Consider the following 17,068-nt stretch of genomic DNA (forward strand, 5'->3'; position numbering starts at 1 on the left):
TATTTCTCACATAAAAATTCATCTGTATAAGCGGGTATACACCGTTGCATCATACGCAAGCAGACAGGTTGTGGCCGAAAATGAAAGCATTCGCATATAACCAACTCAATTCGATCATATATTTTTACAGATATCAACAAGAACCATGTTCCTCTCTGATTTCAAGTCTCTCATCAACCATTTGAATTCGATCGATTTGTACAACTGCATGTTATGCATGTTTTCGAAATTTAAGAGAAATAATGAAAGACGAACCTAACTGATGAACAAGTTCCATGCTTACTTCCTTGAGACATAAGCATAGTACTGTGCCATAGGAACAACAAAGGCAATCACCAGCAATCCTCCAACTACAAGACTGAACTGCCCGCGTTTCTCGTCTGTCTCCTCCTTGGTTTTGAAGTTGGATTCGCGTTTGTTTTCATTAACTTTGGGTCCGCCAGGATCTGGAAGTCCGTTAATCGCAGCAACTAGCCGTTTGGCACTGCTGAAAATGGCTTCATTGTACTTTTCTTCTGTTGCCAAGACTGCCATCAACACATCCAATAATCTCATCAACATTAGCTGCAAAATTATTACAAACTAAAACTATGCCGTACCATGTAAGGAACTATCGGACATGTAGTCCTTCACCAAACATTTTGCAAGGGCTCGCCGTGCACTTGGTCCCTTTAATTTGCAGGAATTATTCACTTCAACAGTCTTCTAATGATTATACGGGTTTCCAGCCTACAAAGATTTCTAACTAGATCCTACTTCCCCTGAGTTGTACTACATTTCTCTACTTTCCGCCACCCGACATTTCAATCGAACAAAACTACTTCCACTCTCAGTTTCATATTACATATGATCTGAATCATGCTCAGAAACTATGACTTGACACGAAATATTAGCATCGTAAAAAATCGTTGCTTGAAGTAAGAAAAGTAAAGCCATATGGTTACCAGGAAGGTTTTCGGATACAGTTGCATCAAGGATACTTTCTCCAACAGCTTGAACAAATGCCGGACCACCTGTGACCGCACCTTCTTTTTGGCTGGTGACAAGCACAACAATGCCCTTATTGTTGCCCTCTTCAACAGAAGGGTACCATTTTTCCAAAACTTGGTCAGCATACTCAAAAGCATCAGCTTTGCTCTGCAACCAAACCATAAAAAACTCTAGAGTCGTTAATGTACGACATATATGTTTTAATTTAACGGTTGGATGTGCGCTGAAATACTATAGGTATTTGACAGGTGAATCTGAGTCACTTAAAAGACTACGTATACAAAGTTAAACTCAAAAGGGGATCCCAAAAAAGGTCATAATTTAAAAAACTTAAAACAAACATACATTAGCAAACACTTAGAAAACAGAAAGAAACTTACAGTGAGCTTTCTAACAGTGATGAAATTGATCCGGAAGTTCTTCTTGTACTCCAATTCCTGCATCAAATTCTTTATATCCGCTTTCGTCACGCGGCTGAGTACGCCGGCATCATCAACAACATAGGACTCTTTTGGGGGTCCTTCATTGAGCACATCAAACTCAGATGCTAGTGCATTGCCATCAGGCAATATTGGGCAGAAGTTTAGTGCCAATGAAAGTGCAAGAGCAGCTAGTCCTTGCTGAGCAAAAGAAACCCAATTTGTGGGTGTTGGTGGAGATGTTTTTGGTGATTGGATTGAGTGATTTTTTAGGCTTGAAGTGATGAGGAGAGGTTTGGTATTGGGTTGGAGGGAGGGGGGCAAAGGGGTCTTAAAAGAAGAAGGTTTTGTGTTTAAGAGAGGAGAGAGTGAGGGAGAAGAAAGAATGGTTTCCATTGAGAGAGAGAGAGAGAGCAAGAGTTTCAGGAATGGTGAACCATTAGAGGAGGGAGAGGGATGTGTGACTTTCTACATGTTTTTGTGTTGTTTTTGGGGTGGTTTGGATTTGTTTTTGTTTTTTGATTGGATGGCTGAACTTGAATGTGGATAACATGTAGGCTCTCTGTTGGTTTCAAAAGTGCCTTCTTCCGGTGAACTCAACACCACTTGATTGGTTGACCTGCTTGAGTCTTGACAGCAAGGGTAAAAATGGAATTTAGACAAAAATGAACCCAAATTGTAGCTTTATGGCATCCAAATCCTCTGCTCGGAACAACAATAAGTCGTCCAGCGGTAAAGACACTGACTGCGGTTTTCTAATAAACAAAAAATTGTGAGGCGGCTTTAGGTTCGATGCTCCGAGCTGGTGAGTCTGCTTGACTGTAACTATGGGTAGGATTAAATTCACCATAGCATATCCAGACACGAAAGAGAACCATAACTTGCCACCAGTTGTCCCCATTTTGTAAGAAAAAAAAAAAATCCTCTACTCGGATTTTCTTTGTTAGAATCTAATTGACTTAAAAACTTATTGGGTAAATGGTGGATTCCAAATTGAGTATACGGGTTAATTTGTTGGGTAAATCAGTTATATCACGTCATCTTATCAGATGTCATATCAAAACATGTTAATATATTGCATAAAACGTGTAACTTATGCCATGCAACATCACTCAATATCTAAATCTGAAATTCTAAATGGTGAATTTCAAACCGAGTATGCTCGTAATTGTTACCTTACTTTTTAACTTTTTGGATTAAACTTTAATTATGACAATTTTTTTTGTTAAGAGTCAAAATATCCAATTATTTCAAGTGACCAATGTAGTTGCAAAAGTCTCCAAATTATTGCACAATTTAGTCCAAATGACCAAACTACCCTTTTCATTTAACCAAAATTTCAAATCCCTAAAACCAACTTTCCCAATCCTGACATACAAAACCCCCAAATCCTGTCCCACATTATCTCCCTCCAAATTTTTCAACAGCCATGAAAGCCATCCTCATTCTCTCATGGCCATTCTTCTTCTCTCCCTCTCTCCCCACCCACCAAATCCTCCCAAAAACCCTACTCCCACCACCCCAAGACCCACAATCTCTCTCCCCACCACCACCACTCCTACCTCCTCCAAAAGAAACTTGATCCTCAAGACAACCTCACTCTTCCTCATTTCTCTGACCCCTCAGCAATACCCAGTTGCCCATTCTTCACCGGAATCTCCTCCGCCGCCTCCAAGGCCGGCTCTTTCCGGCATCGCCAACACGAAAAATTGGTTCCAGTTCTTCGGAGATGGGTTCGCCATTAGGGTCCCTCCTCAGTTTCAGGACGTTCAGGAGCCCGAGGTAAGATTGCATTCAACAACTTTTAAGTATTTTCTAAATTCTTATGTCCCCCATACATTTTAGATAAATTCAATATGTTTTTCGGTACTCTGAGTGGTTCCAATTTGCAGCATATGTTTTTGCATCCACTTTTTAGGCTTAATTTTGGAGGAGAGATAATGGTAGTCTTTAGGGGAAGTTCGTTCTCTGGATATACATAGAGTTTATAACTGGTACAGTTACTGCCTTTTATGGGTAATTCGCTTTCGAGTTGATTGTATTACTTGGTATTTTTGCTTCTGATATCAGAAACTTCAGATATAGATACTTCAGAATTCATTTTTTGTTTCTTCAAGTTGTGCATTTTGTACCAGAACATACCACCATTTGGTAAAGTTACTGCCTTTTCGGGCAATGCAAATCCACTGCCTTTTGGGTTGATTGTGTTACTTGGTAATTTTGCTTCTTCAGAAACTTCAGATATAAGATACTTTGGAGTTTTTATTTTTTTGTTTCTTTAAGTTAAATTTTATACCAGTAATATTAGGATTCAGAATACGTAATCTCGAAATTTTCATTGCTAACTGACTGCGTTATTATGTTTACAATCTAGGATTACAATTCTGGGTTGTCTCTTTATGGAGACAAGGTAAAGACCAAGACCTTTGCGGCACGTTTTGCATCTGCTGATGGGTATGCCATTTTTACAAGTTCGCTGCTCCTCAAAGTTTTTGTTATGTTAACTTATTGGTCTCGGTGTGGTCTAAATTACATCTTTAAAGATAACTTTCTTTCTACATGAAGCAAAGCTAACAATGTAGAACGTTATGTTTTTCAGTGATTCGTACTGGTTTTCATTTGTTTTTCTCCTTGTTATTTGTTGATGCAGATATGAGGTTGTGAGTGTTGTTATTCGCCCATCGAATTCACTCAAGATCACCTTTTTAGAGGTTTGCAATGACAGTCATTGATTTTTCTTTATAGAATTTGTCCTGAACTGATTTACTATGTCGTTTCATTGCTAACGCATGTGTGTGCTGTGCACACTCGTGAATTTACAATAGTACTGCTTTAGTTTGTGGATATTGTGGCCTTTTCTTATTCTCTCTCGCTCTCTCTAGTTAACTTTTTGGTTTATGGCCACTATGTTGGTTGAGGTGGTGGCTGGCCGAATGGAATGTTTGGTAGACATAGGGGTCGTTTTTTCATTTTGCGTAGGCTTATTGTTAGATTTTCTGGTGTTCTTTGTGCGCAAGGAGAATGATGGAAAGCTTGGCAGGCTGGAACTTCTGCAGTTATATTAGATGTGCTATAGCAAGTTTTCTCCTCATAGATTTATGTTTGACTGGATTTCTGCCATCTAAATGGATTTGTTGATATTTTTTAGCCTTCTCTGACATCCCTTTCATCCCATGTATCATGGGAGGCATGAATTCATAGTTTTGCAAACTACGCTTACTTATCAGAAATGTTCTTTCGTAATGCTCACCTTTCGGTACTAGTCTGGCCCTTCAGACATATTGGCTTCTTAGGATATAAACCTTGCAATATATTTAGATATCCTAGAGTAATTTCGTCGTCTTATTCATGGCTGATCAGGTTTTAGAAGCATAACATTTTCCATTACATCGTCATGAATCCACATTAGGTGATTTATTTATGTACTCTTTCTCAATTGCTTGATAAAATGCTATTTACAATAATATATGCTAACTTGGACAGGCCAAAGACATAACGGATTTAGGTTCCTTGAAGGAGGCTGCAAAAATCTTCGTTCCAGGTATGTGTATTGTAGCACAATCTGTGCCTTCTCAGCCTCTTTTTTTGGTAAACCAAAAACTTAGATTTAAAACTTTAGTTTTACATAAGAGTTTGATCGAGATTTTACGTAAGGGCTGATCGATTCTCCTTGTTCTAAATTCTAATATCGGAATGTGTGCAGACGTCTAGTCAGCTTCTCTCCATATCCTCCTTCAGCTTTGTCTTGTATTGATCCTTAATCCTAATCATTCTGCAATTGCAGTTGGATCTACTGTATACTCTGCCCGAGCTATAAAGATAAAGGAAGAAGAAGGTTTTAGGTAAGTTTGTTTTCTCTCAAGAAAGAAGTCGCGCCTGTTAAGCTATCGCCATTCTTTCATTCCCTACATTTAACTCAATATCATGAATTCTTGTCTGTAAATACACTACTCGGAAGGCTTCAAAACTCCGCTCTATTTGTAAAATATAGCTGGTGGAAGAACATATGAGAACATAGGTTATTTTTCAGATGTTTTTGCAAATAGTAGTTGCAATATGTATCTTGATATATGTTATTCCACACGTTTCAGGACTTATTATTTCTACGAGTTTGGTATACAACAACAGCATGCAGCACTTGTAGCTGCTGTTAACGGTGGAAAGGTTGGTCAACACATAGTTTCAAAACATTCAAAACCCTACCTTTGAACTTGAACACTATTATCTCATAGAACCGTTCGTCCAAATGTTTCTATATCTTCATCAAGTTAACACTTCTCCCCATTTTTCGTTATAGACATATATCGCCGGAGCTACTGCCCCGGAGTCTAAGTGGAATGATGATGGCGTGAAGCTTCGCTCTGCTGCTATATCGATGACTGTTTTGTAGTATTTTTTGGATGTCGGATTTGAAAGGCGCGTTGCAGATTTGCAGCTCAAAATTTTTGAAATGTAGACGAATTCTGGAGTCATCTGGAGACGGTGTGAAAGCAGGATAGCTTGTATTAAGGTTACAGTCGAGGCTCCTCGCATCATTGTTGAGACATTACAAGGCCATTCCTTGTCGAAATTATGTTGACAGTTTGAGCGGTGTACAATTCTTTCGGCTTCAAATCGTTAGCGGATCATTACTGGTGCTTAACTGCGTATTAATCCGAGTTTTGTTAAACGAACGTCATTAAAACTCTCAGTACCCCCAGTTTTTATGAGATTTCACAATCAAATGACTGAAAACATATCGGATTCGGCTGTATTTTTGGATGCTTTGGAAAGAAAACGAGTTGGAGATGTAGAGAGTAAACAATTTTTTGTGAAAATTTTGAATTTGGAGGATATCAAAGGACCCTTACATGTATGTTTCTCAAACTCTGAACGGTCCTAGAGCTATGTAGGTCCCAATATGCATCATGTTGAAATGTCTCATATCGACCGTATCAATAAGAAAAATAAGAGTTTAAATATCATAACCTCACTCCAACTAATACTGAGACATTTTGTGATAAAACCTCACACCTGACGGATTGTGGAGGTAGTAATTACCAAGTTAGGGACCATATTAGTGTTGTTGGAAGTGGGTCGTATGGTCTGTCTCTCTAATAATTCTACATGGTATCAGAGCCACGGAGCGGGCCTATATTGTACTGCCATGTGATGGGTGGGTCCCCTTGGCCCCTCGAGACGATGGTGGGTCCTTTGGCCTCGCGTGTAGGATGAGTCCTCTTGGCTCCACGTGATTGTCGATGTGTGAATCTTCCACGTGTGACCCACTAATTGGGTCCCACGTGAGGGGACGTGTTGAAATGTCTCATATCGACCGTATCAATGAGAAAAATAAGAGTTTAAATATCCTAACATCACTCAAACTAATACCGAGGCCTTTTGTGATAAAACCTCACACTTGACGGATTGTGCATGTGATAATTACCAAGTTGGGGACAATATCGATATTGTTGGAAGTGGGCCGTATGGCCGTCTCTCTGATAATTCTACACATCTGACATTAAATGCGTTGACATCAGCAGCTTGCAAATCCGGCAGCGCCCATTGAATATAATATCGTCTCAACATTTCCACAAATTATTGATTTAAGAAAACAAAACAAATATCTAATTGGATTTTAACTTAATTAATATGATTTGGCTTGAGATGATAAGATGATTGAACTGGCATATTTGATATTCCTTGGTTGATATATAGTCATTAGTCTCGTGATGGTCAATCAGCGGCAGGAGATCAGTAATTACGCATGCAAGTTGAAAGTTAAGTCTTAATCAACTATCATTTAACATGTCACGTAGTGATGACTAGCAAACATCAAATTAATAGTTACGGCTTTGATAACTGTATCGTTTTTTTATTTTTTAGTTTTTATTTTAATTTTATTTTTTTATTTTTTGTTAAAGATGGGAGTAAACCTGAGATAAATTGGAAATGAGAGGGGTAGGTGAAGAATGATGGGAAAATTATAAGGAAAACTAATGAAAAGGGCTTGAAAACTTTGAGTTTTAATGATAAGGACAAAATAAAGGGTAAAGTGAATAGTATCAGGATTGACTTTTTAGTGTAAAAATGTGGTTTTTCGTTAAAGTGAACAGTACCGGGTGCTTTTCGTTAAAGTTCCCAAAATTATATGCCTAAGAAAATAAAATCGATAAACGAAAACTAAAAATTGTTTTAAGTTGTTTTTTAAAGATATTTTGTTTACTTATTCTTCTATATTGTCTTTTCGTCTCTCCTACCATTCTCCAAAGTACAAAAAATAAAAACTAAAAAAACTAAAATCGAATGACTATTGTTTCCTCAATTATTCACACTATATTTCCGACTAACGCCACTCAGGCCTTGTCTAGGTGCTAGACGGGTAGCTTCAGCTTCGATTAATCCCTAAGCATTTGAAAACTAAGAAATGACGTCTAAATTTGCTTAGGCAACCCGCCTAGGTCGTGAGTCTTACTTTAACAGAAAATAGATAATTTTCATTTTGCATTTTACCTTTTTAATAAATTGTAGGAGATTTGTTGATTTTTTTTTGTCAAAAAGACTTGTTGAATACTTAGATAAACACATATTATACGTTTGTTTCTCATGTTTTCATTGTGTTCTAATACTTTATAATCTATATGTCATTTTATTTTCCAGTTTATGTATCCCAATTAAGTTATGTAATTTTTAAGTATAAGCATACATTTATTTTTATAAGAAATAATAAAATTACTTAAGTCCGCATAGCCACTTAGGCACTAGACTTCAGGCCGCCACCCAATTAGCGTCTAACATCTTTTAGAACCTTGATTATTCATTTGCAAATTTTTTTATTGTTTTAATGTGTATAATAAGGAGATACAATCATACATGCAGGCAGCCGAGACTAACAATCTAAAAAGCAAAACAGATTAGTTAGGTGAAGAAGCTCAATATTTTGGAATTGGATCCTCTCCGAGGCAATGCCTCATGATCCTACTGACCGGACAACATGAGCTGTTGGACTTTGATCAAACGGTTACAAATAAGAGGTTCCTCTAAAAGTTATAATAATTGTAGCCGTTGGATTAAAATCCAACAGCCTATGTTGTCCGATCAGTAGGATCCCGAGGCATTGCCTCAGAGAGGATCCAATTCATTCCCAATATTTTCTAGCTAAGTACAATCAACTGATGTGATGGCAAGTGATATGAGACTTTGTCGATTTAACTAAACATTTTCTAATAGTGGTCTTCTAGCTCGATCGATGTAATAACTAAATTTATATTTGAGAATTTGACCCCATATGCTTGCTTGCAAGTTCGCAACAAATAAACAATTGGCCTACAAAAGACTGCTATTATAAGATACTGATCGTTTTTTGATAGTTTATAACTTTGATATAGTATTAGGTGGAGAAATATTATACTACGTGATCTCTTCGATAGTAGTTGGGTACGAGAATTCTACTTTAATAAAAACAATATTTAAAAACAACGTAAAATATCATGTGCATGTGCATAAGAAGTTACAAAAGTTGGAACTGTAGATTACCCGTGATGTTCCCAAATGAGAAAACTTTTTAGTTCGCTGAAAATACAGTCAGAAACGTTAAATATAATAATATAATTAGTTAATTTATTTTTTAATTTTTAACTAATTATTTATTACACGTATACACTCGGCCGTACACGCAAACAAAATTCTCCCAAATAGAGCCAAAGAAGACCTTGATTGTTCTGGTGACTATCTTAGATAATTAAAACTTTGACTATCTTGGATAATTAAAACTTGATTTTTAAAGGTGTTAATTTATTGATTAATTACTTGGAGTCGGAGTTTGAGTGGAGTTGGAGTTTGAGATCCGTCACCTGATCATGCACGATGCATCATCATCGTTGATCACTCTCTCTCGAGAGGGATATTCGAAGAGAAATTTTTAGTTGTAACATAAATACGGATGATACACTACGTGTTTTTATATAAGTAGTGAAAAATTTTAATTTTTAAGTTATTAATCTTTTAACACACATATCTCATTATTTATATAAGAACACATGATTTACCACATTATGTGACAGTCACTTTGAAAAATACCTCGTATTCGAGGAGGGAAGTAAGATTAAGATCTGATCAAAGTGGGATCCCTCAGGTCGTCACCTGCAAATCAACATATATGTTTTGATTGGAAACTTTTGCCACGTTTGCCTGTGTGGAAGCTGGAATGACACTGGATCATCACACATATGATACGGCACGTCCGTCTCGTATGCGTGGAAATGTAAGAACAAAGTCTCATACACATATCATACGGTTGTGAAAAGTGTGTGGCCGGACAATGCTATCACTACCATTGTTATGTTCGAAGCCCTACTGTAAGATTCACTACATCTTGTGTTAGCGTTACTTGTATATGTGCAATCAGTAGTAATTTTCGCACGTATTTTTTTATTCTGCACACGATTTTTGATTCAATCGAATCTAAAAGTTAGAAAAAGAAAAACAACATCCGTTTAAAATATGAAACAAAACTAACTAGAATAAAATTAAACGTGTGTAAATTATTTCTTAATTTACTAAAATTAAATGTGCGAAAACTACGGAATTGGATCCCATTTGAATTCACTTTGTGAGGATTTTAGGGATCCCCACATTTTATGTATCGTATAGTTAGAAATCATTTGACATTTTTTATTTAAAATTAAGGGAATTGTTATTGGCATTTCAAAAATCTTATTCTACACTCCAAACTTTCTACATTTGGCAAGAAAAATATATGGTAAAATGAAATTTTTAGAATGCTAATAATAATTTTCAAAATTAAACATAAATAATATCTGATAAAAACTAACCGTACGAACAACTAGGATATAAGAATCCCTGTATCCCACAAAGTGGATATCCTCCTTCAAAAACTACGTCGTAAAAGTGGCACTTTTGGCAAGGACGAACAGTTGAGATAGATGACCATCAACTACCATTCTTCCCTCCATTTTTATGGTCCAAACCAAACCCGTCCTATTCAAAGACAACTATACACAAAACCAACACAGAAGCCTCATCACTTGAAGAAACTTCAATTCTTTTTCATGGTCCAGAAACTCCAGTGTGTCTCTGCTCTGTCCTCTCGTCTCCATTCGGATCGAATTCTAATCCGACCAGGTGAATGCCAAATTCATATACACAAAAACCCAAAAAAAAAATGGCAGTTCTTGAAACCATACGGTCTCAGTTGCCACTTCAAGAATCCTCATTTCTCAACACCAGCACTGTCGTTTCACTCACTGTGTTCTTCACGCTCCTCTGCGTTTGTATAATTATCGGTCATTTGCTCGAAGAGAACCGCTGGGCCAATGAATCGATCACTGCCCTTCTCTTGGTGTGTAAAATGTTGTACACTTTTGTTTGTGTCATATAGTTTTTGTGTCGACATTTTCTGGCCAAGAACACAAAAATTATGCAAAATTTCAGTGTTTTGTGTTGTTTAACTTTGTTTTTGTGTTGTTGGGTGTCAGGGTTTGGTTGCTGGAGTGGTGGTGTTGCTGGTGACAGGGTTCGAAAGCTCGAGGATTTTGATCTTTAGCGAGAACTTGTTCTTTCTGTATCTACTTCCTCCAATCATTTTCAATGCCGGGTATGAATCATCTTTCAATTCTATGAAATTTCAGCTTCGATTTCAATGCTTGGTTTGAAATTTCTTTCATGATGTTCGAATTTGGATCTCGAAATATCACCTGTGTGGTTGAATTTAGGATGCACATCTTAAATTTTGTCACATGGGATCTTCAAGTTATGATTAAGAATTGTTTCTGATCTCTGAAGTTTTGATCTTGTTCAGTTTCCAGGTCAAGAAAAAGCAGTTTTTCAAGAATTTCACCACAATTTTGTTGTTTGGAATCGTCGGTACAGTAATTTCTTTCTGCCTCATATCACTAGGTAAGACCTGAAATCTTTTGAAATTTAATGGAAGGGTAATGATTTCCGCACACAACTTTTCTCCTTCTCAGAGGCCAGACATAAACAGGAGTGGGGAAATTGCTTATGTGATGGAATTATGACTAATTTATCTTCTAACTGCTGCTCTTTTTGGAAACATTTTGTAGGTGCCTATTTACTTTTCAATAGATTTGGTTTCTCAACTCTGACCATTAAGGACATCCTAGGTAAGTACAAATCCATTTACGAATCATGGTTTCAATACAAATGATACGTTTTCATGGTTATATTATATAGTTATCATTTGTGCTTACGGGTTCCTCTATGTGCAGCGATTGGTGCCATATTCTCAGCAACTGATTCAGTTTGTACATTGCAGGTAATCTATAATCTCAATCTGTATACAACGTTCTTCAACTCATGTCTAACCTTGTAATCTTATTCTCATGTGCAAAGGTTCTAAATCAAGATGAGACACCGTTTCTTTACAGTATCGTGTTTGGGGAGGGAGTAGTGAATGATGCCACCTCCATTGTGCTTTTCAATGCAGTACAATCGCTAGATGTCAGCAACCTCAGCGCGCTTACAGCGTTGACCTTGTTGGGGAATTTTCTTTACCTCTTCTTCACCAGTACTCTTCTTGGTATAGCAGTAAGTTGTAGATTCTTGCTTAAATAGTGAGGAATCACTTTGTTTGGACTGTATCAGAGAGCTTGATCTGTGTTCTAACATTGATTTATCAAAATGTTTCAGGCTGGTCTGATTAGCGCTTTTATCATAAAAACGCTTTACTTTGGAAGGTATGAGCAGACACTTCAAATTTTAGCCTTTGATGCTGCATTTCCTCATCTGTGTAACTCTATGCTTGTTCTAGATGTTCCATACTTATAAGTTGCGTTCCCTGACATTATGACTTTCTTTCGAACAGGCATTCTACAGATCGTGAAGTTGCGCTGATGATTCTTATGGCTTATTTGTCATACATGTTGGCTGAGGTACCTTAAACAAAAATCCCATAATTAGTACTGGTTTTTACACTACCTAGGTGTCAACCTCAGAGAACTAAGAACTGATTTTGACTTTTAATACCAAAGTACTTCTCTAGCTCTTCTCGATATCTTGTAATCAGTCTATCTTGTTCATGAATTTATGGTAATCGATCATCTATATATTTAGCGGCAATCCCACCAAAAACATCTAGCAAATGCAAAACTTGCTAATCAGAATCTGGTTTTGACTAATTTTATGAACTTTGCTTAGTATCTGCCACAAAAACATTAATCACAATGGATCAAATGAACTGATTTCAGAGTGGAATTTAACGATATAAGAGCAAACTATATCTAAATTTACTTTCTTTTGCAGCTTCTGAATCTAAGTGGAATTTTGACAGTGTTTTTCTGCGGCATAGTTATGTCACATTATACATGGCACAATGTTACAGAAAGCTCGAGGGTAACAACCAAGTAAGAACAGATTATCTGCTGGTTGAGTTACTATTCGTACGAGCCTGAAAGGAAATGCGAGATATGAATCTTTAATCCGTATTGTTTGCTGGTTTCTTTCAGGCATGCATTTGCAACATTGTCATTCATTGCAGAAACCTTTATATTCCTTTATGTTGGCATGGATGCCTTGGACATTGACAAATGGAAAGCCAGCAAGGCAAGGTAATTATCTCACTAATCTAAGTGATCTTAATATTATCTTTATTAATACTTCATAATAACACGAAAAACAAGTTTGAAGAAATTGTATATTTTCCCGACTCTGATGTTGTAACGTTGAAACATGTTATGCCTGACTTGTAACATACTCTTTCGTTCAGTCCAGGGACTTCAGTTGGTGTCAGTTCAATCTTGTTAGGACTAGTATTAGTCGGAAGGGCAGCATTTGTCTTCCCGATTGCGAACATCAAAAACTGTTTTAAGAATAGAGAAGGTACGAAAATCAAGTTCAAAGACCAGTTTACAATGTGGTGGGCAGGCCTAATGAGGGGTGCAGTCACTATTGCGTTGTCATACAACGAAGTAAGTTGTGCTGTTTCGAAACCTAACAGATCAATATTTTTTGGTTCTGCAAAAGTACTAAGTAGCACAATCTGATAATGCAGTTTGCAGACAATACCAAAACGACATCAACGCAAGATCGTTCTTTGATGATCACCAGTACCATAATTGTTGTTCTCTTCAGCACAGTGGTATGCTTGCGTCTCTAGAACTTATATTGCACAATATGAAAATTCTAGAATACTTCAATGGATATCGTGCATTGCTGAATTTCACGAGTGAATCTGGGCCACTGAGAGGGCAATGCATATTATCCATTGATGTATAGTTGTAGGACTCATTGCAGTAAGGTCCATTGTGTCGATTTTTCCTGAGCACTTCTGAGCACTAAGTGCGAACTCACTTTTCATATCATCTCGGGTTGGTAGCTTGAGTCCCTGGACTTGTACATTACTACTGTTTTCACTTGGTGCTATGAAGCACGAAAAGAAAATCGCCATTTTTGTACTTGGTCATTGAACTTGTCACATATATGAAAATCCGTCTTTAGAATCCTTTTTCCTCTTATCCAAACAGGTATTTGGCTCCATCACAAAGCCATTAATCTCAGCTCTGATGCACCCACATGCAAAAGCAAACAATTCAGATGCAACTGATATGCCTAGCCTAGAAGACTTGAGGCTACGTTTCCTGGAAACCGGCGAGGCAAGTGAGGGAGGCAACAGTGAGCCAGCCAGAAAACCAAGCAGCTTTAGGTTGTTAATCACATATCCAACTTCAACTGTTCACTACTTTTGGAGGAAGTTTGATGACAAGTTCATGAGACCGGTTTTCGGGGGACGGGGTTTTGTTCCATTTGTTCCTGGTTCACCTAGTGGTGCAGCAGAAGATCAAGCTGCAGAACATACTGAACATATTGAACATACTCCTTGAGATCAAGGGTTAAATATAAGGGTGTGATATCCACACACCCCTTTTTACTTCTCCCACACCTTTTTGGTTTTCGGCCGTCAGATCGGATGAATTGAAGAAGATCAACAGACAGAAATTAACAAGGGGTGTGTGAGAAGTAAAAAGGGGTGTGTGGATAGCACACCCCTAAATATAAATGTAAAATTAAAATTAATTATTTTTTATGGATGGTCAAATTAGGAAGCATGTTGTTCTAGTTTTGTAAAGTGAGAGTGTGAAGCTTTTGCTGTAGTTAGAGCATCCTCTCTTTTTTTCCACGATCTAAGAGGGACTCTTAATATGAATTTCTGGCTATGCCACTATCGATTCTATCTATATTTGCGCAAAAATTTAAGCATACGAAATTGCAACTTATAAGGAGATAAGATTATTGCACTAGAAATGAATGTTACGAGCTGAGTATTATACATGAGAATACATTGCCGCTAGTAGTCCGGTGTGGTAGTAGTACCACCTTTCTGGAACAATACCAAGATGCTTCCACAATTCCAGTGCCATGGCCTCACCAGATGCTCACAAATTGCTGAAGTACTTTGACATTTATTTGGAATTTGTGGTGTTGGTGACTAAAGGGACACAAGCGGGATACCGTTATAGGATGACCTTTCAGACAACATGATATCTGGAGAGATCCCGGAGGAACTAACCAGCCTCACCGGCTTGCAATCGTTGAATTACCGAAAGCTCTTTTGACCGGGAGAATCCCTTCAAAGATTGGTAACATAAAATGGTTACAGGCTGTGGATTTATCAAGGAACCAACTTCACGGTGAAATTCCTTGAAGCACAAGGAGTTTGACATTTCTGAGTATCTTAAACTTGTCCTACAACAACTGGACAGGAGAAATTCTGAAAAGCATCAGCTTCAGAGCCTTGATGAATGTAGCTTTAAAGGCAACGCAATTTGCGGACCTCCACTCGACAAAAATTGCAGTGAAAGTAGGATGGTACGACCAACAGTCAAGCAAGATGTAGGAGAATATCGTCTACTTAAAGACAAGTGGTTCTACCTGAGCTTGGGACTAGGTTTCTTTTTCGGGTTTTGCAGCGTACTTGGTTCTTTGCTTGTAAACATGCCCTGGAGCAGTTTTCTTTCTCGGTTCCTCAATCGCATAGTACTCAATATTAGGGATCTAATTGTTGAATACATTTAGCTAGTTTCGTACATTGCTCCCATCAATGAAATTGTCGTTTGTTTTTCGATTAGGATCTACATGTATAGGACCGACCTGTCATAGGCTTTGCCCTAATGCTTGTAGGAATCTTCCTGTTCTTGTTAGTTAGCTTTTGTTTTGCACCAATTAAAACCGTTTGAGTTTGGTTTCCTTTGTGAATAAGGAGGACCCATGTTTTCTCTCCCGATTGAATCGTGGTTTGTAAGAGTATAAAACAAGTTTAGTGTTGTGTTTCAAGTATCTAATCTTTGCAATGGCCTGTACCTTTCAATTGCTTTCTGTCGTCTTCTCCATCACACTTTCGCTAGCACTTGGACCGAATTCTGCAGGTGGTTCTCCAATCGGAGTATGCTATGGAATGGTGCCAACAACTTGCCACCACCAAGAGAAGTAATTGACATGTACATGTACACAAATTGAATAATAATGAACGAATGAGACTCTACAATCCAAACCAAGAAGCACTTGAGGCCCTTCGCAATTCTGGCATCAATCTCCTGGTCAATGTGAAGAATGAGGATCTTCAACAACTTGCAAGCTCCAACTCCACCGCTGAGAACTGAGTTACAATAAACACCAAGCCTTATCCGCCCCATGTTCAATTTTGATACATTGCCGTCGGCAGGTCATCCCAGGAGAGCTTGCCCAATATGTCCTCCCAGCAATGCAAACCTTGCAAAGGGCATTGAGGTCTGGGGGTCTTGATCACATCAAGGCCTCAACTTCAATTGCAACATCAGTTTTGGGTGAATCTTACCTTCCTTTGACCGCGAACTTTTCTGAAGCCGCCATGGCTTACAAGGCACCTATCGCGCGATACCTAAACGACATCACTGTGCCATTACTAGCCAATGTGTATACTTATTTTTCCTACAGTGGAAACTCAAAAGACATCCCCCTACCTTATGCATTGTTCACTTCTAACAGTGCTGTCGTGACCGATGGTGGTCTAAGTTACTACAACCTGTTTGATGCCATGGTGGATGGACTATACGCATCACTGGAGAAAGCAGCGGCACCTCGTGTCCAGGTGGTGGTGTCTGAGGCCGGTTGGCCCTCCGACGGGAATGGAAACGTGACAGCACCCGGCAATGCGCAAACATACAACTCGAATTTAATAAAGCATGTGTTGTCGTCCAGGGGAACTCCAAGGCTGCCGGGAAGCTCCATCGAGACGTACATTTTTTCCATGTTTAATGAGAACATGAAGCCCGGCGATGCAGTGGAGCAACACCGGGGTCTGTTTTATCCGAACAAGAGTTCCGTTTATCCAATCAACTTCGGGAGCAAAAGATCGAGAGACATACAAGTAGCATACTATGTTGTTGCTGCTTTTGTTATTATACTACTTTTGATAGGTTATGGGAAGATGCAATTTGATTAGATAGTCTGCTTTTTTCGTTCTTATGAAGTAGAATGTGATATGTGCAAAAAATTAGAACGTTTGAGCAAAATATAATTACCACCCTTTTGTTTCTTAATTTTGGAAAAAAGTAATGTTGATAGTTTTTAATTGTATCATGATCTCACTGTCCGGAGCCTAAATAATTAGGACCACTCAAATTAAATTCGACAGTTTTTAATGATTTATTTTGCTGGCACACCTT

General features: G+C 38.0%; 4 protein-coding genes across 4 annotated transcripts; 3 read left to right on the forward strand and 1 right to left on the reverse strand.

Moving 5' to 3' along the window:
* Nucleotides 1-68: 68 nt before the first annotated feature.
* LOC126593711 (UPF0603 protein At1g54780, chloroplastic-like) lies at nt 69-1,930 on the reverse strand. The gene is made up of 3 exons (XM_050259817.1): nt 1,371-1,930; nt 945-1,137; nt 69-527 (listed from the first exon to the last, which is right to left on the reverse strand). The coding sequence occupies exons 1-3, from the start codon at nt 1,803-1,805 to the stop codon at nt 280-282; spliced, it is 876 nt and encodes a 291-aa protein (XP_050115774.1). The 5' UTR covers nt 1,806-1,930; the 3' UTR covers nt 69-279.
* An 875-nt stretch (nt 1,931-2,805) lies between these two features.
* LOC126593374 (uncharacterized) lies at nt 2,806-6,264 on the forward strand. Its single transcript, XM_050259422.1, has 7 exons — nt 2,806-3,191; nt 3,784-3,863; nt 4,060-4,120; nt 4,893-4,950; nt 5,194-5,251; nt 5,501-5,573; nt 5,707-6,264. Exons 1-7 carry the CDS (start codon nt 2,862-2,864, stop codon nt 5,797-5,799), a joined length of 753 nt encoding a protein of 250 aa, XP_050115379.1. The 5' UTR covers nt 2,806-2,861; the 3' UTR covers nt 5,800-6,264.
* Nucleotides 6,265-10,406: 4,142 nt separating this feature from the next.
* LOC126593373 (sodium/hydrogen exchanger 1-like) lies at nt 10,407-14,631 on the forward strand. Its single transcript, XM_050259419.1, has 13 exons — nt 10,407-10,749; nt 10,886-11,004; nt 11,209-11,306; nt 11,474-11,533; nt 11,639-11,685; nt 11,763-11,957; nt 12,060-12,106; nt 12,235-12,301; nt 12,672-12,772; nt 12,875-12,976; nt 13,135-13,336; nt 13,420-13,506; nt 13,892-14,631. The coding sequence occupies exons 1-13, from the start codon at nt 10,537-10,539 to the stop codon at nt 14,246-14,248; spliced, it is 1,695 nt and encodes a 564-aa protein (XP_050115376.1). The 5' UTR covers nt 10,407-10,536; the 3' UTR covers nt 14,249-14,631.
* Nucleotides 14,632-15,904: 1,273 nt separating this feature from the next.
* Nucleotides 15,905-16,943, forward strand: LOC126594456 (glucan endo-1,3-beta-glucosidase, acidic-like). Its single transcript, XM_050260785.1, has one exon. The coding sequence runs from the start codon at nt 16,126-16,128 to the stop codon at nt 16,843-16,845; it is 720 nt and encodes a 239-aa protein (XP_050116742.1). The 5' UTR covers nt 15,905-16,125; the 3' UTR covers nt 16,846-16,943.
* Nucleotides 16,944-17,068: the final 125 nt, after the last annotated feature.

The sequence above is a fragment of the Malus sylvestris genome, chromosome 12 (assembly GCF_916048215.2).
Source record: "Malus sylvestris chromosome 12, drMalSylv7.2, whole genome shotgun sequence".
Taxonomy (NCBI): Eukaryota; Viridiplantae; Streptophyta; class Magnoliopsida; order Rosales; family Rosaceae; genus Malus; species Malus sylvestris.

Coding starts and splice junctions, on each gene's coding strand:
- LOC126594456 (XM_050260785.1), top strand. CDS start 16,126: ATGCAAACCTTGCAAAGGGCATTGAGGTCTGGGGGTCTTGATCACATC.
- LOC126593373 (XM_050259419.1), top strand. CDS start 10,537: ATGCCAAATTCATATACACAAAAACCCAAAAAAAAAATGGCAGTTCTT. Junction 11,005..11,208: donor CCAATCATTTTCAATGCCGG/GTATGAATCATC, acceptor GATCTTGTTCAG/TTTCCAGGTCAAGAAAAAGC. Junction 11,958..12,059: donor GTACTCTTCTTGGTATAGCA/GTAAGTTGTAGA, acceptor AAAATGTTTCAG/GCTGGTCTGATTAGCGCTTT.
- LOC126593711 (XM_050259817.1), bottom strand. CDS start 1,805: ATGGAAACCATTCTTTCTTCTCCCTCACTCTCTCCTCTCTTAAACACA. Junction 1,138..1,370: donor TCACTGTTAGAAAGCTCACT/GTAAGTTTCTTT, acceptor GTTTGGTTGCAG/AGCAAAGCTGATGCTTTTGA. Junction 528..944: donor TGTATCCGAAAACCTTCCTG/GTAACCATATGG, acceptor TGTTGATGGCAG/TCTTGGCAACAGAAGAAAAG.
- LOC126593374 (XM_050259422.1), top strand. CDS start 2,862: ATGGCCATTCTTCTTCTCTCCCTCTCTCCCCACCCACCAAATCCTCCC. Junction 3,864..4,059: donor CGTTTTGCATCTGCTGATGG/GTATGCCATTTT, acceptor TTGTTGATGCAG/ATATGAGGTTGTGAGTGTTG. Junction 4,121..4,892: donor TCAAGATCACCTTTTTAGAG/GTTTGCAATGAC, acceptor TAACTTGGACAG/GCCAAAGACATAACGGATTT.